Source organism: Myotis yumanensis, unplaced genomic scaffold (assembly GCF_028538775.1).
Source record: "Myotis yumanensis isolate MYYU_CA2020_CCGP unplaced genomic scaffold, mMyoYum1.0.hap1 SCAF_9, whole genome shotgun sequence".
NCBI lineage: Eukaryota > Metazoa > Chordata > Mammalia > Chiroptera > Vespertilionidae > Myotis > Myotis yumanensis.
The window spans coordinates 27,913,307-27,940,656 of record NW_027223760.1 but is presented as its reverse complement, the minus strand read 5'-3'; the positions used below and the strand labels follow the sequence as shown (position 1 = coordinate 27,940,656).

General features: G+C 37.6%; 1 protein-coding gene and 1 pseudogene across 6 annotated transcripts in view; both read left to right on the top strand.

Moving 5' to 3' along the window:
* CNOT4 (CCR4-NOT transcription complex subunit 4) overlaps positions 1 to 27,350 on the top strand; it is a 150,999-nt gene that overhangs the window by 78,110 nt on the left and 45,539 nt on the right. For 3 of the 6 annotated variants that reach the window (XM_070423960.1, XM_070423958.1, XM_070423963.1), the window contains exons 3-7: positions 7,542 to 7,739; positions 13,859 to 13,945; positions 14,934 to 15,035; positions 16,393 to 16,518; positions 19,237 to 19,361. In XM_070423960.1, coding sequence (XP_070280061.1) covers positions 7,542 to 7,739; positions 13,859 to 13,945; positions 14,934 to 15,035; positions 16,393 to 16,518; positions 19,237 to 19,361 — 638 coding nt within the window. Of the gene's footprint in view, positions 1 to 7,541; positions 7,740 to 13,858; positions 13,946 to 14,933; positions 15,036 to 16,392; positions 16,519 to 19,236; positions 19,371 to 27,350 lie in introns of all 6 variants that reach the window. The other 3 variants (XM_070423959.1, XM_070423957.1, XM_070423961.1) reach the window with 1 other exon arrangement.
* LOC139016635 (signal transducer and activator of transcription 2 pseudogene) lies at positions 22,718 to 27,197 on the top strand (annotated as a pseudogene).

Genomic DNA, 27,350 nt, shown 5'->3' with positions numbered 1-27,350 from the left:
TATTTGGTATTTTTCAAAAGAAATGTCTTGTGTGGCCATTTCAGCAATTGGAGGAGATTTGATGGTTGAATAAACACACAGAAATATAATCAGACAAAACACAGTTAATAACTGTAGAGACACAAAATATTTGTACAGAAAAGTAGTCACATTATACTACAATGGTTCAAATATGGGGCAAGGGTTGAGATTTTTTTTCCCATACAGATATCCTATTGTTACAGCATTATTTCTAGAAAAAACTCTCTTCACTGTTGAATGGTTTTGGATCCTTTCTTGAAAATCAATTGCCCATCTGTTTCTAGAGTCTGTATTCCATCCACTAATAATTACATTTATCCTTATGTCGATACCATACTTTCCTGATTACTCTAAGGCTTCAAATCTGGTATAATAAATCTTCCAAGTTTGTTATTCTTTTTGCTAGTGTCCTGGTGTACGGATTCGTGCACATTCAAAGGAAATAATTAGTCCCTCCGGTGCAGGGACTAATGCATGTGGTCCTGGGTGGTGGCCAGCGGGGCAGGACTGGGCAAGACAGGCTGGACATGCCCTGGAGCCAACCTCCTGTGTCCCTTCCCAGCCTGCCGCACCTGGGCTGGCACCATGGCTCGAAGGGCATCTGTAGAGTGAGTGGGATCCCTCCGGCAGGTGGGGTCCCTTGGACTGGCCTGTGGGGAGGGCCAAAACCAGCTCTCCGACATCCCCTGAGGCAGTGGTTCTCAACCTTCTGGCCCTTTAAATACAGTTCCTCATGTTGTGACCCAACCATAAAATTATTTTCGTTGCTTCTTCATAACTGTAATGTTGCTACTGTTACAAATCGTAATGTAAATATCTGATATGCAGGATGGTCTTAGACGACCCCTGTGAAAGTGTCATTCGACCGCCAAAGGGGTCGCGACCCACAGGTTGAGAACCGCTGCCCTGAGGGGTCCCGGAGTGCGAGAGGAATCACCAGGAATCAGGCTCCTTCCTCTCTAGTTCTGGGGTGTGTCACCCGAGAACCGCTGCTGCCAAGTGACTGCAGTTAGGCAGCTCCTGCGTTGAGTGTCTGCCCCCTGGTGGCAGTGTGCACCATAGCTACCAGCCAGTCGATGGACAGTCGCTTAGCCTTTTATATATATAGACTAGAGGCCTGGTGCACGAAATTCGGGGTTCCCTCAGCCCAGCCTGCACCCTCTCCAATCTGAGATTCCTCTCACAATCCGGAACCGCTGGCTCCTAACTGCTCACCTGCCTGCCTGCATGATCGCCCCTTACTACTCCTTACCCCCCCTGCCGGCCTGGTTGCCCCCAACTGCCCCCGCTCCCCACTAGCCTAGTCACCCCCAACTGCGCCCCCTGCCAGTCTGGTCGCCCCACACAGCCTGCTGTTCAGTCGTTTGGTCTTCCCTCACTAACCCCCCTGCTGGCCTGCACGCCCCAAGCAGCCTGTTGCTCAGTCGTCTGTCCAGTTGTTTCCGTTGTGACGGCCCCTGGCTTTTTTTTTTTTTTTTTTTTTTTTTTTTTTTTTCAGACCACTACATGCCTAGGAATTTTATTCAGGTTTTGGTTCCATGAATTGTCCTTGCATTTATCTCTTGCCCTCTGGCTGTCATGGATCTTAGTAAGGCATCTATTATGGACTGAGTTGTGTTTGTCTTCGCACCCCAATTCTTAGTATATTGAAGATCTAACCCCCAAATATGACTCTCCCCTGGCTTTTTATATATTAGGATAATTTATTTTGGGTATCTACAGTAAGTCCTTAACATTTCCATACAAGTTCTTAAAATAAGTTTGTCATTTTGTACAAAAAGTCTACTTGGTTTTAATTGAGATTGCATTGAATAAACAGAACAATTTGAGGGGAAAATGACATCTTAAAAATGTTGACTTATCTAGTTCATGAATAAGGTTTATCATTTTTATAAGTTTTAAAGATTTTTGAAATAATGTTTTGTGCCCAGCCACGGTGGCTCAGTGGTTGAACATCAACCTGTGAATCAGGAGGTCAGGGTTTGATTTGTTATATATTTATTTAAACGTTCTAAAATCTGTGTCCAATAATTCTAGTAGCTGGTCTGTGAGGAATTCTCCTGCTGGTTGTCATTCATGTTAACTTTATTTCTTTACTAGAGGCCCAGTGCATTAAATTTGTGCATGGGGAGGGGGGTCCCTCAGCCCGGCCAACACCCTCTCTCAATCTGGGACCCCTCAGGAGATGTCAGACTGCCGGCAGTCGGACATCCCTCTTGCAATCCAGGACCGCTGGCTCCTAACTGCTTGCCTGCCTGCCTGCCTGATCACCCCTAACTGCCTCTGCCGGCCTGCCTGATTGTCCCTAGTCACTCGCCTGCCTGCCTGATCACTCCTAAACACTCTGCCTGCCTGCCTCATCACCCCTAACAACTCGCCTGCCTGCCTGATCGTCCCTAACCACCTCTGCCTGCCTGCCTGCCTCATCACCCCTAACTGCTCGCTTGCCTGCCTCATCGCCTCTAACCGCTCTGCCTGCCTGTCTGATTGCCCCTAACCACTTTGCCTGCCTGCCTCAGCGCCCCTAACCACTTTGCCTGCCTGCCTCAGCGCCCCTAACCACTTGCCTGCCTGCCTGATTGCCCCTTCCTGCCTCTGCCTAGGCCCCCGCAGCTGCGGCTTCGTCCAGAAGGACATCTGAAAGGTCGTTCGGCTGTCCGGTCTAATTAGCATATTACGCTTTTATTATTATAGATATGTGTGATTTCTTATGCCTGCTTCTTGGTTGTTGTCATTGAATTATTTCCTGGTTCTCCAAGGCCCAGAGTAGATTTGCTATCCTCTAGAGAGGCTTTGGTTTGATTTCTGGGGGGGTCCTATATTCATTGGCATCAGGGATGTTTCAGGCATTAAAGTCTTTGTTTAGGCCAAGTGTAAAGGACTTTTGGTTTCCCGGGTGCGCATCATCTCTAAGATTGGTTGGTTTCGGCTTTGAATGCTGTCCTTTTCCCCCCATTTGTCCTCTCTCCCTATTTGTTGTTACTCAGACTTTTCACTTTTCTCTTTGGATTTTGACTCTCATCCAAAAATTGGCTTGCAACTTCTCTATTGCAGGATCATTATTGTTTTTAAGATGTTGATTTAAAGTTCTTTATAGTGTTTTTCACTGTCTTTAGCAAGAGGAAAAGTTAGAGCTGTGACTGCATTTATTAGAAACAAAGAACAAAAGTAAATGAACTTATTTTCAGGTTAAGAAAGCATAAAAAGAATAAATGTGGGGATTTATTAAGATAGGGATTAAACAGAATTTAATGAAATATAGGGTGTCCAAAAATGTATACACATACATTTTTTTTTTTTTTTTTTTTTTAATATATTTTATTGATTTTTTACAGAGAGGAAGGAAGAGGGAGAGAGAGATAGAAACATCAATGATAAGAGAGAATCATCGACCAGCTGCCTCCTGCACATCTCCTACTGGGGATGTGCCCGCAACCAACGTACATGCCCTTGACCGGAATCGAACCCGGGACCCTTCAGTCCGCAGGCCGACGCTCTATCCACTGAGCCAAACCGGTTTCGGCCACATACATTTTTTTTATCGCTCAATTGATGTTTGTTTCTTTTCAGATTTAACCCATTGGAATTGATAATTATTCAAAGTGTGTATACAATTTTGAGGGACACCCTGTAGAAGAAAAGAAGTATTTCAATAAAGTTTAGAGCTGGTTCTCTGAAAAGACCAATAAAATAATTGAACTTTTGGCAAGTCTGATTAGAAAGTAAAGAGAAGACATATGTAAATACATTAGGAATAAAAGTGGGAACATACTAGACATATGAAAGAAATTAAGTGATTACACTAGAGACTATAAATCATCTTAATTAGTAGGTTGGCAATTTACTGCCAAATTAACACTATTAAAATATTTTATACATTAATAATGCTTCTTCACAGGCACCCTATTTAGCATTAGTTTTATATATAATACACAGTAGTATCTTTAAAGAAAAATTTTCTGCTTGTAATTTTTCATTTGATGCTATGTTCCTAGAAAATAAAGTTTAATTTATGTGTTTCAGTCAAAAAGTAGACCAGATGTACTTTTCTTTATATTTATTTTTAGTATTACTGTTACTGGCTTCATGAGTCACACTCTTCTGCTGTTATTAAAATCATGCTTCATCTTTCATCTTTGGTTTACTTCCTTTCCTTACCTCATTGTATCAACTTATTAATTTTCTATCATTGGATTCATAGAACAGATATTTATGGCGTGTGTGTGGAGGAGGACGCTTCATGGAATACATGCATTCCTAACTTTTTATGAAAACTTTAGGCAACCTAAGGCCAATAAGATTGTGTATATTTGCCTTTCTGTTTAGAGTAAACAAGCATATTTTATATTGTCTATCAACAGAAATGTAGTTTCACAGATACATTAAGATGAAAAAAGCTAGTATTATAACTTTCTGTAAGTTACTGTAATACGAGATATTATGGAGGGTAAATCATAGCAAACTAATTTGTCTTGTTGTTCTCCTATATTGTTTTTTACATTATAAGGCAGTTATTTTTCTACCAAAGTTTACTTTGAAGCCTAATGGAATTGTATTTTCATTGACAAAAACTTGCAAAGACATAGAAGAAAGACTAGGATAACCAGTGTTGCATCAGTAATACACTTGATAAGAGTTGATATTGCAACTTAATTTTGGTACTTATCAGCCTCCTTTTTTGTGTGTGTTTATGCATTTTTTGGTTTTACATTACTTTGCATAATCTTTTATCAGGATTTCACAATATCAGAGAATGTTAGCAAAGGAAAAAAAAAACTGTGAGTACTTGTCAAATCCTTCATATTTACAGAAGAATTTGAGTCTCAGAAAAGTTACATCAGTGTTTTTCAGACTATCTCTGATGAAGAATCAGAATTGAAACTGTAACACCCCCCCGCCCCACACACACACTCTTCCCATGCCCCAAGTATGTTGAGGACCAATACAAGGCCCTATTATGCATGCCTAGTTCCCAGCTTGTGTCCTGTGATTAACGACCTAAGATCAATTATAACCACACTGATAAACATCTTATTCTGCATAGTCCACTGATGACGTCCATAAATTTGTGGCAATCTTAAATTGTTATAAATGCTTCCAAATGTTTATTCTCAACTTTTGTATTTTTCTTATCATAGACTGGTAAAACATAGTGCATGGACCACTCTTTGAAGTGGAACTAGGATAGGAGCAATGCACATGTTTGATCCACTCATGGAGAGGATTATCACTATAGATGTTAATGCAGAGCAACAGCTTTCAAATTAATTTAGTGATAAACACTCCAAAAAGAGCTAGCCAGAAATCCTGTGGTAGAAAACAACTTTTCCATGTGCAAATGAAAAATTTGAATAATCCTATGGAAAGGTATTTTAATTGCTTTATATGTAGTTCATTTTTAATTTGTGCCTTTATAGCTCAAATAGTTTCATGGAATTAAAATCATTTGGGCAGATAAAGATTTGAAAGGAGATTATTAGGCACAGAAAGGTGAGTGGAGAGAGGGAGAAAACTTAAATGGGGAAAGGTTACATCATTGATTACAATATTGAACTTACTGTAATAGATCATTAATCATTTGTTTCCCTAAATAAAAATGAGAGACCATTTTGAAATAAGTTTTTGTTGTGTGTGTTTTTAAAGAAAATTAGCAGCACTGAAATTTCAATTCTAGAGATTAACTTGGTGTTCATTTGGCACATATTTGTTGAGGCCCTAAAATGTGTGGTACTAACATTATATTTGAAAGTTCTTAGGCCATGCAAAAGTCAGATAAATTATGGAGTTGGCTGTTATATATGCCTCTCACTCAAAAGTAAGTTGGAGTATGCCAAATAGATTCGGATTTTTAAAGTGGAAATCTAATGATATGGGTGCTTATATCTTGTAGGACTACCAGTTATACCTGAATATTTAAGAACAGGGTTTTGGGAGACCTTAAGATATTATTAGTATAAATTGAGGAACATAGAGGGAAATCTCACTTTCTTTTTTATTTTATTTTATATTTTTATTTATTTCAGAGAGGAAGGGAGAGGGAGAGAGATAGGAACATCAGTGGTGAGAGAGAATCATTCACCAGCTGTCTCCTGCACGCCCCCTACAGAGGATCAAGCCCCCACCCCGGGCATGTGCCCTTGACCAGAATCAACCCAGGATCCTTTAGTCCATAGGCCAAAGCTCTCTCTATCCACTGAACCAAACCTGCTAGGGCGAAATCTCACTTTCTTACTTGCCTTCATTATTAATGTGTGATCACAAATTTGAACATCTTTTGTTTTCACTTATACATGAAAAGATGAAAGTGCTTTATGTTAAAGGCATAGCAGGGTTTTGGATATTTCTTCTGCTCTTTCTTGTTCCCACTGTTTTTCTTGATGGCATCCTTTCTGTTGGTCCCTACTCCTGTATTCTGACAGGCACAATTTCCCAACCAGTTGTGGTTCCCATTTTTGGTATCTCTTCATATCCAGTTTTAGATATTGTATTTAATGTGTCCCATCTTCTATTTATTATTAACTGTTTTTATTAGTAGTAGTAACTGACTTATGAATGCTAATGTGCAGAACACAGTCTTAATTGCTTTATAAATGTATTTATCTGTTTTAACTCACAAAAACCCTCTGAATAAAGTACTGTGACTCATTTCACAGAAGAGAAGACTAGGACAGACAGGTCACATAATTTAGCTAAGGTTTCTGAGAGAGTAAAGATTGAGCCATGATTCAAAGCCAGGCAGTGTGAGTTCACAGCTCTTATTCAGTAGTATTGGCATTAATAATAGGAATACTAGTAAAAGCAATACTGTAATGATTTAAAAGGAAAAGATTACAATAATATAATTACTATTTATTGAGGATATCTATGTACCATAATAATTGCTTTATGAGTGTCATTTTATCTTTAGACCAGCCTTTAAGATTATATTCATTTTACTTGTGAGGATACTGAGGCATAGAGTTTGATTAACTTGCCTATAACCACATGGCTAGTAGGTATTGAAACTAAATTCAAACTCCTGAGCCAGAGTTTCTATGTATTATATTTATTTCCCCTTCTGTGTTTCTCTTTGATTAGGACTGTGTTGAAAAACAAGTACTTCATTGATCTTTTAGCATATAGTAGGTTTTCATTAAATATTTGTTGCTTGTAATACATAAACTAATACTTAGATGAGAAAACTTAATACTTTTTGCCTCTTACACAGTACCTTAGAATTTTAATTTTTCTGTAAACTGTGTGCTTGTTTTGTGTGTGTGTTTTGTGTGTTTGTTTTCTTTAATTTTAGAAATGGTTTAAGTTTTAGCACTAAAAGTAGTGCTAAGCTAGAAAAAACAAGTATTTAAAATTGTTATTTAACATTTAAGTTTTATTAAATAAAAATATTTTAAGCAATTAAAAGACTCAGAAAAGGGGAGATGTAACAAATAACCACTTATCCATCATCCAGAATTTGATAATTATTATTTGTATAGTTTTTATATTTATTTAATGCTAACTTCTTTGTTTTATGCTTAAAGCCATATCCAGAAGACCCAGCAGTTTATAAACCACTCTCCCAGGAAGAACTGCAAAGGATAAAGAATGAGAAAAAACAGAAACAAAATGAGAGAAAACAGAAAATATCAGAAAATCGCAAACATTTGGCAAGTGTACGTGTTGTACAAAAAAACCTCGTCTTTGTTGTAGGTCTGTCTCAGCGCCTAGCAGACCCAGAGGTAAGTCCTCTTCTATTTTTTCTCTCAACTTCACATTTCTTTTTTTTTTTTTTTGCTTCTCTTACTGGGAAAGAAGAGCTGACCCTGCCCAACTGCAGAATTCCACAGAAAATATTGAAACTTAGGAGAAAATGGGAAATATTTTTAAATAATCACTAAGAAACCAATAACTAGTTGTGATCTTAAGTAGGTTTTAAAATCTTTTCTGCCTTCATTTTCTTCAGTTGTAAAACTAGGCAGTTGTACTAGATTTCTAAAGTCTCCTTTAGTGTTAAGAATCTGAAACTTGGATAATAGTACTGTTTTGCTGTTAAGGCTAACATGTGACGCAACTACTTTCTATAGCTTTATAAGGACCAACAGTGGAGATGCAGTTACATGAACCTGCTAGAGATCTGTATTCTTTTAAATCTTGTCCCAATAGTAGTTCTTATTTATAGAACAGTTATAGAACTGTTGTTATACTGTATTATTATTCTTTACTGATTCATTTCAAGCCAATTTTCTGGAAAGAAGAAGAATTTGATGAAAAGAAAATAATATAGTGGACCAGGTTCTTTGTCATTTGTTTGTGGACAGGGGAGATTTTAACCCTTTTGTTTATTACATCTTTTCTCTCCTTCCACCACCAGCCTTATTAGGGTAAAGTTGAACTCATAACTTTAGTCCGATACCTTTGAATATACATCTACTAATTTTTAGTTTCTGATATACCAGATTAATGGGAAGGCAGATGGAAGCTGATTGATAGCCAGTGTTTACTTCAGTAGGAGAGAGCTGGATTTTGGGGATCTGCCTAAGTATCCATTGAAAAGATTTAGAACAGCGGTTCTCAACCTGTGGGTCGTGACCCCTTTGGGGATCGAACAACCCTTTCACAGGGGTCGCCTAAGACCATCGGAAAACACATATATAATTACATATTGTTTTTGTGATTAATCACTATGCTTTAATTATGTTCAATTTGTAACAATGAAATTGGGGGTCACCACAACATGAGGAACTGTATTAAAGGGTCACGGCATTAGGAAGGTTGAGAACCACTGATTTAGAAGTAATGTTCATCATGATACCAATCAAAGGGAGGATTGTAACGAATATGCTAAGTAAGTTGGGAATCATCCCTCACAGATGAAAAGGGAGAATACTGTAAATAGAAACAAATCACAGATTCTAAAGAAGAGATAGAAAACTAATGTGTACAGCAAATACGTTAGTATAAAACATTTTTCACACGAAGACGCACATCACAGCAGAGAAGTTTATTAACTGTAGGATATGAGGATTATTTACTATTCAAGTGGAAGTGGGTTATTATAAGATCTCCGTTCTCATCACCTTCACACTGAATAGGCTGAGGAGGAGCAGGAGGAAGAGGAGGAGTTGGTCTTCCTTTCTCAGGGGCTGCAGAGGCAAAGAAGATGGAAGGGGAGGCAGGAGAGGCAGGCACATGCAGTGTATCTTTGTGGAAAAATACATCATAATTTCTATTTGGCTTTTTTGCTTTTGCATTTCTCTAAAAATGTTTCTGTACGGTACCAATCCTTCTTCCACTGTTTGGCTTGGTTTCAGCTGTGTCATAGAAGGGCCCATGTCATATAAGGAGTTAAAAGCATTCTTGAATAATTGGAACACTCTGCCAGATTATCTACTGTCACTTTGTTTTCTGGCACTGCTTCTACATCTTCTTCCTCAGTGTCTGGCTCTGGTTTGCAAGCACTTAACCTCCAGCAAGTCGTCTTCTATTAATTCTTTTAATGTGATGTCTATTAACTTTTTAATTTCTCCAAGATCCATATCTTGAAACCCTTCATCCCTCACCTTTTTTTTTTTTTTTTTTTTGCCATATTCACAACCTCTTTAGTGATTTCCTTTATTGGCTCTGTCATAAAATCTGTGAAGTCATGTACAACATATGGACAGTTTTCTTGAGCAGGAATTTATTCTTTTGGGCTTGATGGCTTCCACAGCTTTCTTTATAACAATGATGCATCTTCAGTGGTAGAACCTTCCAGACTTCCTATGATGTTCTCTCTACCAGGGTTCTCTTCCATAGCATTGGTAGTCCTTTCCAGAGAGTCCCGTGTGTAATAAGCTTTAAAGATCCTTGTGACCCTTGACCTAGAGGCTGAGTTAAGAGACATAGTGTTTGGGAGCAAGTAGACCACTTCAACATCTACACTGTTTATCTGATGGGGTTCTGTGTGGCCAGGGGCATTGTCCAAAATCAAAAAAGCTTGAAAAAGGCAATTCCTTACTGGCAAGGTACTTCCTGACTTTAGGGACAAAGCATCGATGGAGCCAATCCAGAAAAGGGTTCTCATTGTCCAGGCCTTCTCGTTGTACAACTAAATGACCGGCAGTTTCTGTTTGTCTTTTCCCTTCAAGGTGGGGGTTAGCAGTTTTATAGATAAGGGCATTCCTGATTGTAAACTTGAATGCATTTGTACAAAACAGTAGAGTTAGCCTGTCACTTCCTGCCTTAAATCCTGGTGCTTGCTTCCCTGTTTACTAATACCTGTTGTGGCATTTCCCCCCTTAGCTATTGTAAATTTTGCTGCTATGAACATAGGGGTGCATATATCCTTTCTGATTGGTGTTTCTGGTTTCTTGGAATATTTTCCTAGAAGTGGGATCACTGGGTGAAATGGGAGTTCCCATCCCCACAGAATAGGGCATTTTCATCTGTATTATAACCTCTTCAGGCAGATACACTTTCTCAATTATTTTCTTAATGGCATCTGGGAACTTGTCTACTGCCTCTTGGTTGGCAGAAGCTGCTTCTCCTGTTATCTTGACTTCTTTTTTAAGCCAACCCTCTTGCTAAAATTATCAAACCATCCTTTGTTGGCATTAAATTCTTTAACTTTAGCCCTAGCTGGTTTGGCTCAGTGAATAGAATATTGGACTGCAGAGTAGAAGGTCCCAGGTTCGATTCTGGTCAAGAGCACATGCTCTGGTTGCAGGCTCTATCCCTAGTAGGGGGCATGCAGGAAACAGCTGATCAGTGATACTCTCTCATCATTGATGTTTCTATCTCTCTTCCTTTCTGAAATCAATAAAAATATATTTTAAAAAAATTTCTTAACTTTAGTTTCTTCACCTTTCTTTTGCTTTAAGTTGTCATATAATGACCTTGCTTTTTCTATAGGTATGCCTTTCTTACAGAAATCCTGTACCCACATAAAAGCTGCATTTTCAATACAAGATAAAAATTATTTTTCAGAAGTGCAAAGTTTTTTGCAAGTGCTGATGGGCTTCATAAATCTCTTTTCCTTTTTTTTAAAAATATATACTTTATTGATTTTTTTATAGAGAGGAAGGGAGAGGGATAGAGAGTTAGAAACATCGATGAGAGAGAAACATCGATCAGCTGCCTCCTGCACCCCCCCCACCCCCCCCACTGGGGATGTACCTGCAACTAAGGTACATGTCCTTGACTGGAATCGAACCTGGGACCTTTCAGTCTGCAGGCTGACGCTCTATCCACTGAGCCAAACAGGTTAGGGCTCTTTTCCTTTTTTTTACATGGTCCTTACTCTGGATTCATTTACCTCAAAATGGCGGGCTACCGCAGCTGCAGACCTCGGTCTATGACACATGTCAAGCACTTCAGTGTTTTCTTCTAAAGACATGACTTTTTTCTGCTTCTTGGGAGCACTGCCAGCATCATTAGTGGCACTTCATATGGGTGCCATGGTGTAACTTATTGTTTATGATATTGCACTATACACAATGGAAAATAAGCAAGAAGCTCAAGAGATCACTTTTTACTGATACCCAGTGTATTGGAGAAGCAACTGCTAACACAGAGATGATTAGATTAGCAGCATCACATGGCATTTTAAATGGATACTTGTAATACTTAGTCTCACCACAGTAGCAACAGGAGGTGACTAGGAAAGTATTACAGTAGAACAATATGTGCTGCAGTTAATTTTATGCAGTTATGATTTAACATTGCATCTTTCAACTGTGAATGGCACTATGTATGGTCTGTGTTTGCATGTTTTGAAAAATTTAAGTTTTTATATTGGATTTGTGTATATTTTATGGTAGTAAATAATAAAATAGACTGGTATCTACATATATTTTATGGATTCATGATATACCTAACTCTTATTTTTATCTTTTATTAATTTATTTTTTTATTGTTTAAAGTATTACATATGTCTCCTTTTCTCCCCCATCGACCCCTCCCCGGCCACTCCCACCCCCAGGACAAGCCCCCACTGCCCCAGTGTCAGTGTCCATTGGTTATGCTAATATGCATGCATGCAAGTCCTTTGGTTGATCTCTTATATCCCTGCCCTCCCCTGCCTTCTCTCTGAGGTTTGCAAGTCCATTCGGTGCTTCTCTGTTTCTGGATCCATTTTTGTTCATCAGTGTATGTTGTTCATTATGTTCCATTAATGAGTGAGGTCATGTGATACTTAATCTTTCTCTGACTGTCTTATTTCACTTAGCATAATGCTCTCCAGGTCCATCCATGCTGTTCTAAATGGTAAAAATTCCTTCTTTTTTTACAACAGCATAATATTCCAGTATGTAAATGTACCACAGTTTTCTAATCCACTCATCTGCTGATGGGCATTTAGGCTGTTTCTAAATCTTAGCTATTGTAAATTGTGCTGCTATGAACATAGGGGTGTATATATCTTTTCTGATTGGTGTTTCTGGTTTCTTGGGATACATTCCTAGAAGTGGGATCACTGGGTGAAATGGCAGTTCCATTTTTAATTTTTTTGAGGAAACTCCATACTCTTTTCCACAGTGGTTGCACCGGTCTGCATTCCCACCAGCAGTACACCAGGGTTCCTTTTTCTCCACATCCTTGCTTGTTGATTTGTTGATGATAGCCATTAACTCCTTTATATATATATATATTTCTAGGTTACGTGGTTTATCTGTGAGATTTTTCACATTGCAAATCTCCAAAAAATTTTCCAATATATTTATTTAAAGAAATTAGTGTATAAGTAGACCAACACAGTTCAAATCGTGTTGTTCAAATCGTGTTTTTCAAAGGTCAACTGTATATTAAGTTGGAAACTGTTAAGAATTAATGACACCCCAGTCATAGACTATTCCATAAAGCTTTGATTCTGTCTGATACAGAACATATATAAACTTGGCTAATTTGCCAGTATGTACCTTGATACAAAAACCTTTCCCATGATTTGCAATTATCTCGGAATTACATTCTGTTCTTTTTCTAAAATTTACCTATAGACCTACTGTTCCTACAATCTCTCCAAACAGCAAACTCTCTTTCAGTGAGAGCTTTCTGCGCATGCCTGTTCAAGTGTATGCAAAGCATTCTTTCCAAACACTTGAAAATACTCACACACAACTTAGCGAGTAAGTAAGAGAAGCTAAATGAGTATATGAGGTGATCACAAATATGAGGGGAAATAACCATGAAGGTAATAGAGAAGAAATGTTTAAATTTTTTGCCCCTATCTATCACCTTACACACAAAAGAGAGGGGAGGGGAAAAAATTGGAGAGTTGAGAAATGATAAAATTGATTGACATAAGGAAGCTAAATACATACACACACACACACAGTGATAAATCATAAAGCATTGACATTTGAGGAACATTCTGTTACCATATTTGGAATTTGTAGCTCATAAATAATGCTTTAGTATGTCATATTATATACAATAGATTTATGAGTAGACTGTTTCTACTCAGGTCCCTGAATTCTTATTTCTGTGTTTAGTACATAATTTTGGTTATTGTTTTGAGAAATAATTTCTTATAGGGATCATCTATTAATGAAAATATGGTCAGGATATCTTATCTGTTTTGTGTTTAAGAATATTGTAAAATATAAGTTCCCATAGAGTATAGGTACAAAAATTAGAACATAATAGAAAATATCAAACTTAATGAGTCTCAATTTCTTTTTAGTAGTTCAATAAAAAATAGCTTTGAGACTTTGTTGATGATTTCCTGTAGGTTAACCACACAAATTGTAATTAGGAAATAGTCACATTTATTAGAAAACATTAAAAGTTATTTTTCTTTCACTGAAGAGTGTATGTACCCATTATAAGATTAAAGTTGATGAAAATGGGGACAGTTTATACCTTATTTCTTCTTCTTTTATAGGTTTTAAAACGACCAGAATATTTTGGGAAGTTTGGTAAAATACATAAAGTTGTCATCAATAATAGCACATCATATGCAGGTTCACAGGTAACTAACTAACTATAGGGATTTTTTCCTTTCCTATGGTTGGAGTTTGACCTGGGCTGTTCAGAAGGAAAATTTATTTTTTTGTGATTAGAAAGCTTGAGGGACAAGGACTTAAATAGTACAGTGATCTCTGTTGATGGGGTGGGGCAGTTTTTGGTGCCATTGACTGGACTCTTCTAGGACTTAACGGTGAATTGCTAGTAATAATAGGGAAATAGTAAAACAAAGATTTGGTGGTTTGAAGGGGAGGGGAAGTTGAGTCTATTGTTAGTCTAATAATTAGGTAATGATTTCTAATTCATATTTTCAGATATTGAAAACTTTACAGAGCATCTTTCTTATGCTGCTATTAGCAGACATTGTTCTTGCAAAGTGCATTGATTTTGGGGAGAACATAATTTGACACAGTGTTTTGTTTTAAATCTTAGTTTTTAAAATCTAACTTTCAAAGTTTGTCAAATGACTTTAAAAGAATAAGTGCCAATCCAAGAATTATTTAAAAAAAAAAAAAGCAGAGAGGGCAAAGCACATAAGTTTTATTTTATTTTAAATATATTTTTACTGATTTCTGAGAGGCAAGGAGAGGGAGAGAGAGAGATAGAAACATCAGTGAGAGAGAATCATTGATCAGCTGCCTCCAGCATGCCAGGGATCAAGCCCACAACCTGGGCACGTGCCCTGACCCGGCGATCAAGCCTGCAACCTTGGCATATAGGGACAATGCTCTAACCATTTGAGCTACCAAAGATGATATTTTATTCATACATATTTTAGTCTACTTAAAAACATAAAATTCATTAAGTATGATTGATTTACAATGAGCTAGTATATGGTTTAATTAAAGCTACTGCAACTTATAATTATTGTGATTATTGTTAATGATAGTAAGTAGTAAAGGCTTTTAGAATTTCCTAGGCAAGCTGCAAGATAAATTTTTTATAATGTTTTTATTGAATTTGACAGTAATAACAGCAGGTTTTCACTTTAGGGTCCAAGCGCCAGTGCTTATGTAACCTATATCCGGTCAGAAGATGCTCTCAGAGCCATACAGTGTGTCAACAATGTGGTGGTAGATGGCAGAACGCTTAAGGTAATATGGTCCTCTTGATTTGTTTTGTTTTAAAGAGGAAGGGATAAAATGTAGTAAGGAAAGAAGTACTTAGGATTTACATATTACATTTGAAGAGTGGCTATTTGAAGATTGCTTCTTAGGCATCCCTACCAACCTATGACACCCAATTTGTTTACTGCTGACTTATGTAAAGTCCTTTTTTGTCAGGTATGAACAAACATTTTTATTATTAGAGGATAATCTTTTAAAATCTCCTATATTTACATATTTTGTTGTGTAAAAAATGAATCTATTATCAGAAATAAATAATAGTTCTGATTTGTTGTCATTAAATATTTAGACATTTATCAATGCATGTTTGAGTGAAGGGTCCCACCAAGCAATCCTATATAATAAAACCCTAATATGCAAATTGACCAAACTGTGGAGTGACTGGTCGCTATGATGTGCACTGACCACCAGGGCGCAGACGCTCAATGTAGGACAGTGATGGCGAACCTATGACATGCGTGTCAGAGGTGACACGCGAACTCATTTTTTGGTTGATTTTTCTTTGTTAAATGGCATTTAAATATATAAAATAAATATCAAAAATATAAATCTTTGTTTTACTATGGTTGCAAATATCAAAAAATTTCTATATGTGACATGGCACCAGCGTTAGGGTTTTTCAAAATGCTGACACGCCGAGCTCAAAAGGTTTGCCATCACTGATGTAGGAGCTGCCCCGTGGTGGTCAGTGCACTCCCACAGGGGGAGCACTGCTCAGCCAGAAGCTAGGCTCACAGCTGGTGAGCACAGTGGCAGTGGCAGGAACGCTGCAGATGGGCGGTAAGGAGCAAGCTGTTCCGGACTGTGAGAGGGATGTCCACCTGCCAGCTTAGGCCCAATCCCCCCCGGGCCTAAGCCGGCAGACTGACATCCCCCCAAGGGGTCCCGGACTGCGAGAAGACACAGGCCGGGCTGAGGGACTCATACCCCTTCTCCCCCCAGTGCTTAAATTTCGTGCACCAGGCCTCTAGTGCTTTATATAAATGAAAGAAGAATAGCACAATTAGAAAAAGGGAGTTGCCTAACCACGCATAACATGCAACAGATTTTGTCTCTCTTCTGATGGCTAGGGAAGAAGATTTGGATGCTCAAGTCCTAGAAACCATAGACAGAGATGTTTTCTTTAGTTCTTCTAAATGAGCATCATCTTTGCTAAATCCTGCTATTAACAGTTTATTTCTCTAGTATTCATAGCTATACTTCTTGTTTTGTTATGTCTGTGTCTCATTTTAGGTGAAGTGAAAACACAAAACATGGATATTCTCATTGTGATGTCATTTTACATTTTGGGTCCTTTTTTCTCCCTCCCCTTCTCTTCCTGCAGGCATCTCTAGGTACAACAAAATACTGCAGTTACTTCTTAAAAAATATGCAGTGTCCAAAGCCTGACTGCATGTATCTACATGAATTGGGGGATGAGGCGGCCAGCTTCACAAAAGAAGAAATGCAGGTAGTCACGTATTGTGAATTCTCAAATTTGCAGAAAAAGGGAGGATTCTTCTTTATAAGTTAAAATTGCTAAAGTGGGGGCTTTATTTTTTAAAACTGGCATTACTTTAAAGTAGCATTTTCTAAACTGTGTTCTATGGAATGTCAGTTATTGTATTGTTATAATAAAAATAAGGTCTTTGGACCACTAAATTTGAAAATGCTAGATTAATGAAGATAAATAGGTTTTCTTTCCTACAGGACTTCTCAGAGTCTTTAATATGCTAAAACATAGCCAAGATAGGAATGTACATTGGAACTTTTATTGACCAAGGAAAGCATTTTGGGAAATGCTACTTTAAGGGGAATGTCAGCAAAATGACAGCTAAGTGTGATACTGTAATTATGAGTTGTGGTTTCCCCCCCAACCTCTACTCTTTACAGAGCATGCTAGAAAAGAATATTCTAGCAAATGTTGCTGATAAGCTCACATTTTTATAAAATGATTCTCCCTCCCATGGAAGTCTTGTAAAGGGTAAATTGAAGGCTTATTATTTTATGTTCATTTTTACATTTCCTCTTCTCCTGTCTGTCTCCTTTCAGTTTTTAGTATAAACATGTCTTTACAAGTAAAAATGTTGACTATGCGGCATATTAAATGAGGATTATACCAAAGCACAATGCTGCACTTCCCTTTTATAGATGAGGACTTCAGATTGTTGCTGTGGACTTTTGCAGGAATACTTCTCATTTAGAAGGTGGGGGGCATTGATTGCTACCTTTCATTCTCCAGGTCAAACTAGAAAAAGTCTAGTTGGGGTTCCTTTAAGAGCAGATTGTTAAATTAAATAAAGTAATACCCTTTTTAAACTTGGAATTATTGCAGATTAAATCCCATTATTTAAATATAAAATAAATAAATAAATAAATAAATAAATAAATACATTGGAATTTCTTGACAGTGTTGTCTTTATGATCTGTGTGGAATGACTTATTTCTTATATCCAATAAGTGCTTTTTGATCTTTTTTTTAAATGCAGCTTTCTTGGATAAAATCTAAGGTTTAGCTATTTCAAACTGAATTTTGACTAGTGGGAATATGCTTTACTCACAGGTACTATTACAATGAAAATCTCTATCAGAGAATTTCTAAGCTCCATTTTATCTCATTTTTAAAGAGCTTTGAACAGAAGAAAATGGGTGACACCCGAAACTAATATAATATTGTATGTCAATTGTAATAGAAAAATAAAGAAAATTTTTTTTTTTAAGAAATGGATGGATGATCCCTTAGAACTTAACTTGTAATGGGATTTAACCTGTTTTATGACCTGCCCCTGTAGAATCATTTGAATATCAGTTTGAATTCTTTGTGGCCAGTGAACACCATAATGTCTGTTGAAGTATTGATTACAGAAAGAATTTTCAAGGCTCTTATGTGTTAAAGATGTAAAATCTACATCTAATTGTATTTTTTCTTAGTAACTGCTTTAAAATTCATTTCATACTGTTGTCCAGACTTCATTTTGCTCTTCTTTACCTGAGTTTAAATTTTCTTTATAAAAGGATTTCTCTGTTAAAATACTTTCTCAAAGTAGAAAAAAAAGTGGAACAACTATATCATGGCAAAAATCAGGAGATTTTCTTTTTGTTACTGTATAATTCAAAATTCAGAGATCCTGTGAAATATTTAGAGATCCAATTAAAACAGGCAAGAGCCCTCTCAGAACAGGGAACGATGCATTGTGCAGTATCTATATACAATTGTGCACGATTAGATGATATTGCCCTGCCCTTGCTTGTTTTTATTGTTGTTGTTGTTTATCTTTTCTGTTCTGGTTTTGGTTTTCTCATAACATTTAGACCACACTTTTAAAGCAATTAACAATCCTGAAGGTAAGTAAACATGTCATTCCAGTCCTAATAAACATGCATATTGGAAAAAGTTATTCAAATTAATTTCATTGTAATGTATTTCCATATATGACTAGTTTCCAGTCAGTCTTTGCCTAATTTCTCCCATAATGTGACATTGCCTTCTGATATGTAAATACCAACTACAGTAAATACAGAATTTTCTTTGTTTTGTATAGAGCAGGAATCGCCAGAGTTTTTCTGTAAAGGGCCAGTTCATAAATATTTTAGGCTTTCTCAGCCACATGGTCTCTGTAGCAATTACTCAACTCTGCTATTATAGCACAAAAGCAGCCATAGACAACTCATAAATAATAGACAATTCATAAATGACAGTTCATAAATGAATGAGCATGACTGTTCCAATAAAACTTTATTTACAAAATCAAAGTGACTGGCTGTAAATTTAAAATACATGAAATGTTAGAAACATAAACATTTTAATCTAGAAAAAGAAATTGACTGATTTTCAATAATCTTTAGAAATTTTAATAATGGCCTATTATAATATTTAATTTTTATATGGAGATGGGGTTTAAAAGTAGGTTTTTTTGAGGTAGCAAAAATATTGTGTCTTAATACACTTTTTTACACAAGTTGTTGATGAAATGTCTTTATTAATGGAATATATTAGTTTGTTGTTTTGTTGGAAGAACTTTCATTGGTCTAGAAAAAGTTTTGTGCTACCCTCCTGACAGGTTTCTTTGACATGCAAAACCTTTACATATTTTATTTAGGATATCTTTAATAATTCAGAAAGTAATTCAATATTTTATACCAGCCATTTTGTGAACCCCACTGCAGTTTTAATTTCTTCTTCCATTAGGCAGGTAAACATCAAGAATATGAACAGAAGCTACTACAAGAATTATATAAATTAAATCCCAATTTTCTTCAACTGTCTACGGGTTCAGTTGATAAGAATAAGAACAAAGTGACCCCACTGCAGAGGTATGATACGTAAGTACGGATATTGGTATAATCAGACACCTTATGTTCATGTCTATCGATCTCTTTTCCTTCTACATCATTTTCAGATTGAACCTTATTTCAGTGGCTATCATTTTTATGCAGAACTGTTGCACTATATAGGAAATGTTGAGTCAAAATTTCTGGGTTTGAATATTTGTTGCCTGCTGCTCACTGGTGATCATTTAGATGAGCCTCTCGATGGCTTCACATTTGTATTGATTTGCAGACTACCCTGAGCCTTAGGAACACCCTAATTGATAAAAAGAAAATTAAGGGATGTTGATTATTAAAAATCTTTGTCACCTAATTGAGGTTTTCCCCCTGACATAATGAGGGGAACAAAATACCGTAAAAGGGAAAGGGAGTTACTGAAGTATTGTTTGTTGGGGACACAAATATTTATGGTTGTCTAGTTTCAGGAATCACTAAAATCTTATATTCTCTGAGTGAGGAGGCCATCTGATATTCAGAATTTTACTCATCTTAGGTGACAACTTGTTTTTACACAGATCTGTATTGTGTCAATGTTTAAACAAACTGATAGTCTTAAATACCAAGTCTCATTCTGAAATGGTACACTTTGCATCTTTTATTACATTTGGTATGGCCTGTCAGAAAATGGTCTGATTAGTAGAAACAATAATTTTGAGGTTGTACTCTATCCTGAATGTTCCTTAAGTTTGATGAGTTAGGATCTTTGTTTATTTTTTATTTTGGTCTAACTTATATAAAATGAATTCATTTAAAGTAAATAGCTATAATCAATTTAGATATGTTGATTTACTTTTTAAAAAATTTTATTCCAAAGTTAAATTTGCTTAAGTGATGTTTTAAATGTCTGGGTATTACATGTATAGTCCAGTGTCTATTTAGGACTCAAATAATGTAAGGGCCATTTTTCAAGTATAGGCAATAACTACATGAATTATTGTCAAAGTCAGTTTCTTCAAAATTATATTTAAAGTCTTGAAGTCCTTGTTAAGTTTCTTTGCTTTGATAGTAAAGAGTATTTAAAAATAATTCTTTTTTATTCACATACACACACGTACAAGTTTACATAAATATATATAGAAGAAGCCACAGAGTAAAATATAAGGTTACTGTATAATAAACTATGTGAACTCTGTAAATATCAAAGTTAAGAATAAAAGCTAAGTCCAAAAGAATTCTCTCTGGGTTGATAATCTTTGATCCTTTCCATTGATTTTTTTTTTTTTTTTACCTGTATGTTTAATATGAACCATATGCTATTATTTACCTCATTGGTTGCTGACTCTGTAGTCCTTCTTTGAAGAATGGGGTTATTGTAGTAAAAATTTATTTCAGATACTTTTAATCATTGTTCTCATTAAAAGTATCATTTGAACCCAGCCCGTGTGACCCAGTGGTTGAACGTCAACCCATGAACCTGGAGGTCTTGGTTTGATTCCCTGTCAGGACATATGCCTGGGTTGTGGGCTCGATCCCCCATGTGGGATGTACAGGAGGCAGCCGATCAATGATTCTCTCTCATCATTGTTTGTTTGTTTGTTTGTTTGTTTCTTTCTTTCTTTCTTTCTCTTTCTTTTTTTTTTTGTTTCTTTTCTTTTCTTTCTTTCTGTTAATCCTCACCCGAGGATATTTTTCCATTGATTTTTCGAGAGAGTGGAAAGGAGGAGGAGAGACAGAGAGAAACATCGATATGAGAGAGACATACTGATTGGTTGCCTCCCGCATGCACCCTGACCAGTGCCGAGGATCAAGCTGCCCCTGACTGAAATTGAACAAGACCCTTCAGTGCACAGGCTGATGCTCTATTCACTGAGCCAAGCCAGCTAGGGCTCATCATTGATGTTTTTATCTCTCTCTCTCTCCCTGTCCCTTCCTTTCTCTGCAGTCAATTTTTTTAAAAGTCATTTGAATTAAAATCATATTCTGGGCTTATAGTACCTAGAGAATTCAGAGCAGAAATTAAATTTTAGATTATCTTTTTGAGATAACATTTGTTATTTCCTGAATATAATATATAAAAGTAATATATTTTTATTGAAGGAAATTTAAAATATATACAAAGAAGTAAATATTATATGTAATCTCAGTACTTGGACATTTTTCTGAAATTATTTGATGTGTTTTCTAGTAGTATTTTTTCTTCCTGTCAATGTACATAAACACACTCTATAAATTGTTGACCAATCTATTTATATTTCACAATATTTGAATTCATAAATCTGATTTAGAAGACTATATATTAGACAATATAATACTGAGTCATCTTAACCATTAGCATGTATATTTCTTTATTTAAGTGATTTGTGTCCCCCAGGAAAGATTTTCTTTTTTGTCTTTTTCCTATTTTATTGTAGTGGACCTCCAACTGAGAATCCCTAGGCTAAAAATTAAGGAACAGTGTTAGAAAGTGATACTAGCAGGTCCTTGTCCTTATCCTGTTCTTTACTTTTATAAGGATATCTTCAATGTATTATGCACTCTTAAGTATGATTTTGACCATTTGTTTGAGATATTTTTAATCATAATATGAAAATACCTTATTTCTAATTTATTGGACTTTTTTCTTTAGATGGAAGTGAAAATTGGAATTTACCAAATGTCTTTTCAGCATTTATAACAAGTATTTAGCTTTTCTTTAATTTACTTTTTGTGATCAGTTATAAATAGATTTACTAATTATTTTATTGGCTTTGTCTTTATACAGAGTATGGTCAGAGTACATTCATAACTGTTTTAGTAGCAGGAGAGTAGTTTACTAGGAGCCACAAGTTGTAGAAGGAAGATCAATGAAGATTTATTTAATTGTATTATTTTTTATATATTTCTAATGATTTCATAGAGGAAGGGAGAGGGAGAGAGAGATAGAAACATCAGTGATGAGAGAGAATCATTGGTTGGCTGCCTGCTGCATGCCCCCTTCTGGGGATGGAGCCCGAAACCCTTGGCATGTGCCCTGCCCTGGGAATCAAACTATGACCTCCTGGTTCATAGGTCGATGATCAACCCCTGAGCCAGGACCCAGGGAGGATTTAAAACAGTGTGCTCATTTAATAATTTTGCCCAAAGCTAATGCTACAGAATATCAGCTGGAACATGGTTTTATGCATTGCATAACTACATGATATAGGAATTTTTTCCCTAGGGGTAGAGGAGGAGTTGATTTTTGTTTGTTTAAGTAGGTCCCCAAAATTTATGAAGGGCGGTTGATGTCCTTAGTTAGAATTGTGGCTTGTTTGTTTGTTTTGGCATCTCCTATAGCTTTCTTTCTTTCCATGCTAACCCCTACAAGAGTGTAAGTTTGACTGTCAGTGATGCCAAAGGTCTGCTTTGGTCCCCAGTTCCACATGGCCACCATCCAGGGGACAACAGTAGGGATAAATTTGTAGATACGTTTTCTTCTTCCCACAGGGAAGCAGCATAACTCTTTCTATGGTCCTACCCAAGAAAATTCTTTATTTAAGATAAGGTGAGAATTAGACGTTATAGGAAAAAAAAGGAAATTAATGGTTCCTTTCCCTCTTTCTTTGGCATTCCTATATAGTGAGGAGCAGTTTTAGAAGAATTGTTAGAAAGTGGAACCTGGAACCTGGAACCTTACACACTGACACTAAACTTACAATGTAGTTTTTTCTTATTTCTAATTAAGCCAGAGTACAAATATTAAGAGTACTATAGCTACTAATCCCAATTTGTCTTTAGTCCTGTCTCACTTAAATGAACAATAAATTCTACAATGGAATGTGGCATTTTCTTTCTCCCCTCCATATTATGAATTTGAAAGTATATCTGTCAGATTGAGTATTGATTATAGATGTGCTGTTTTTCTATATTAAGTTACTTTGAAATGACAAATATAAACGATGAGATTGGGGAGTGATATCACTACTATACAGTAGTGATATTTAAGGACTGGGTATTTTGTTGTTCGCTTTGGTGCTTAAAATACCTTCATTTAGATTGAGACACTATTTGTTCACCAATTGAAGATTTTGGGGCAACTTAGAAGCCAGCCAAGTTGGCCAAGCAGCTAAAGATTCAAATGGAGGCACAGTTGTGTCAGCCTGCCTGCTTGCAGATAGTTGTGAATTTTGGCTCCTTTACCTATAAAACAAAACATTTTAATTATATATTAATGATCTTTCTAGCTCTAAAATCGAATACATTCAGAGACTTTGAGAAAATTTGATTTGATAGATGTCTTTTCACTGTGTTCCTCTTCACTTCCTTTAGTACAGTGATCATTAGATATCAGGCATCTCAATTTAGACCAATTGAATTAGAATCTCCATGGACAGAACCTGGAAATATACACTTCATATTTCAATTAAATAAATATAAACATATGTATTTGTTTTTTGAAGAGCTTTATAGCACTGGATTTCAACTGCTGGATTAACTGAAAATTATTTGCTCCTGAGAAATATGAATAATGTTCATCATTATTTCAGAACTATTTTAGGACTAGAACTTAAAAAAAAAAATTAGTGAGATTGTTTGTATCAAAACATGTTTAGGAATTTTGATCTATAGGTATTTAAACACACATCATTACCTTCTGGAAATAAGGTCTTAATTATGTTATGAGACCAAACTATCTATCAAAACTTTTTAGTCCCACTTGAATTCAGTGATTTCAATCAACTGTGTCTTCAGGTGTCTTGATTTCACTTTCTCTCAGCACACAACTTGGCAATATTTGAGAGAACTATAGGTATACGTAGTCTTCCAGCTCATAGCCTTTTCAAAGTATCAACCTATTTTTGCCTCTCTCATTCTTGAATTTGGTTCAGTTTATATTACCTGCTTTTCTTTGCTTTTATCCAAGAGAACCAAATTAATATGCTTCAACTTTTCAACACCTTTTTTTCCCCCTTACTAGGCAACCTCTGCCCCATTGCTTTGTGCAAATGGTTGTTAACCTTTCTTGTTAAAACTGGAATGAACAACAAAAACTTTTGCTTCAAAATGTAAACTATTTTTTCAGTGTGGCAAAAAGGTTGATTTAAGAAAGCTTGGACTGAGTGGCAGCCAGTGTTGGTGCATCCGGCTGGGAATGTCTAACTCCGGCGTTCAGTTACCCTTTCAAGTTTGCTATGTGGGGTGGATCAGAGGGTCTGAAGCCAAGACAGGGCTGGAGACCCTGGTGCTGGAGCTCCCTCTGGAGACTGAAGCTGTGACCAGAGCCTCTAAAGGGAGTGGGAATTGAGTCCCTAGCCAAACTCAGACCCCAAATGGCAGTGAGAGATTTTGCAGAATCTTGACAGCCCATTTTAGGATCAAAGAGCCTCCTGCTTGTGGACATTTGATAGTTATTTGGCAATCTGGATTGAAGACCAGAACTGGCCAGGAGACTACACTGCACAACGCTAACTCCAAAGCTAACATGCTATTCTTTCACTTCTAATACCAACTGAACTATGAGTATGGCTGCTATAGCCAGCACCCCGAGTGTTTGCTGCTGCAGCACAACTTGTGAAAATTTTATCAGGACATTCAAACCTTTTCCCAGGGTCCTGTCCAATTGGCTGAGATGATCTTTAATTTCTTTAATTCTGATCCAGGCTCAGAGAGCTCAGTCAAGCAAGGAGAACCAGGCCTTGAAGCACCTATGGAGAGCCGGCAGCATGGCATTGAATCCTGGATCCTGGAATTGAGGGCTTTAAGATGGAAAAACTGCTGAAATCTATCAGCTAACTGAAAGACCAGCAGGATGTCTTCTGAAAGACGCAGACCCCAGTATGGATGCCCTCTGTCAACCCTTATGGACCAGAGAGCAGCAGCTTCTATGAGATACTCTCAGTGAACTGGACAAAAGGAGGAAGGAGGTTCTGGGTGCTTTTAAAGCACTGCTAGTGCAATTAACTACCCTAATTAAGGAAATGCTACCTAAGTTGGAGGCATAGAAAGTCTAGCTGCAAAATGCCTGTTTTGGAACTCCCTGGACCATGGTTGGAATACCTGGGAAAGTGACTTACAGCTTGAGCAAAGCTGTTGTTTCACCTGCATCAGCTGCTGAAGGAGCTAAAGGGATTAAGTCACCTAGTTAGCTAGCAGGATGACCCTCTGGCCAAAGGGATGGACCTACAAAAGGCCCAGGTCACAGAATTGCTACAGTGTCTGCTTCACAAAGTTTTTGTGGTAGAAACCCAGGTCTGTTTGACCTTCACTCCCCATTAATCCCTCAACCTCAAGACTTGGAGGAAGTTTACTGTATGAACAAGGCCGCTGCTGAGATTCAAAGAAGGCAGTGGAGTCACTGAGTACAGAAATCTCCATTGACAAGAGACTGTCATTACAAGGTTTCCAGAAGTTCAGCGTTCTGACTTCAAACCAGAAAATTTTGACAGAGTCAGGGCTTAATTTGGGACTTGGGCTACCTGACTGATTGAGCAACATTCAGGTGATTTGGAAAGGGCAACAATGGGGCTAGTAGGTGTGACAGAGGAACTGCATATTATCAATTTCATGGTTGGATACACCTACCAGGGACTGAAGCAAGAGCTGAAAACAGACACCTTCCAGGTGGTTATTATTTCTATTTCTAAGATGAACTTACTCTCAATTGCCTGAGCCTCAGTTCTCTGGTTCAGTATGCTCAGCTCAACTCCCCAGAATCAGCACTCCTTTTTCAAGTCCGCCCCCCCCAAAAAAAGTCTTCCCAGACTTATCTGGGCCCTACTCTCAGTTGGCAATCTTACTATGTTGGGCAAGCCCTCGACCTGGAGCAGCTAAGTAAGCTGAGGGACAAGCTAATTGGGCAGAACTCTAGGATTGAGTGTACATTGTTATCCTGGGGTGACTTCATTAAAGCAAGAGTCCCCCACCCCCCAGGAAATGGCTGGACAAAATTCTAAACCTGGTTACATGACCACCTGACAGATATCTGGAATGATGGACACAACATGGGCTTTGCAAACCAGAGCAAAGAACACCACCTGCTGAAGAGACCATTTCTGGTGCCTACTGTGCTTCAGTGAATCATCAGAAGGGAGAACACCAGAATGATGATAAGGTTCTCATCTACTCTGTGCAGCTCTACACCAAAGAGATACTGCAGTCACTCACACCGACTGAAAGCATCCACCACTGCTCATTGAGGAGAACATAGCTGAGAACCTGCTGTGCTTCCTCTACCTCCAAATCCCCTGGGATGAGGCTTTTGGGTGCTACTAACAGGAGATAGTTTTCTCTAAGAATAGAGGAAATACCCAAAATGCAGGCTCATCGTGGTCTTGAACACGCAGGGGGATGAGCTGCAACAACTACTGGAACTTAAGCTGGAGCCAGAACTGGAATCATTAGAGCTGGAGCTGGGACTAGTACTGGGGCCAGAGCAGCCTGAATTTAGAACCACTGCTTGAGGCAGGGCTAGATCTGGGGCCAGGACTGGAGTCCACACAGTTGTGCATGGTATCACAGAGTGCCAGAGCCAAACCTGAGACTAGAACGAAAGCTGGAGCCTATGTCCTGGAGCCAATACCAGAAAATCCCAGGAAACAACTACCATTACTCTAAGACAAGCATGTCAAACTCAAAGGCTAACACGGGCCGAATAAACAAGGTTTAAGTTTACTAGAGGCCCAGTGCCTGAATTTATGCACCAGTGGAGTCCCTTGTCCTGGCCTGCAAGATCGAACCAAAATTAGCTCTCCCACATCTCTTGAGGGGTTCCGGATTGCAAGAGGCTGCAAGCCAGGCTGAGAGACACCCCCCCCCCCTCCCCAGTGCATGATAGGGACCGCGGGGGGGCTCCAGGGCTCTTGGGCTGATCAGGGCCAGCCAGCCGGGGAGGGACATGGGAGGTTGGCTAGCCAGGGAGGGACCACTGGGCTCCAGGATGTGTCTGGCCTGTCTCACTCAGTCCTGATTTGCTGGACCCCAGCAGTAAGCTAACCTACCAGTCAGAGTGTCTGCCCCCTGGTGGTCAGTGCACATCATAGCGAGCGCTTAAGTGGCCTTAGCATATCATTAGCATAT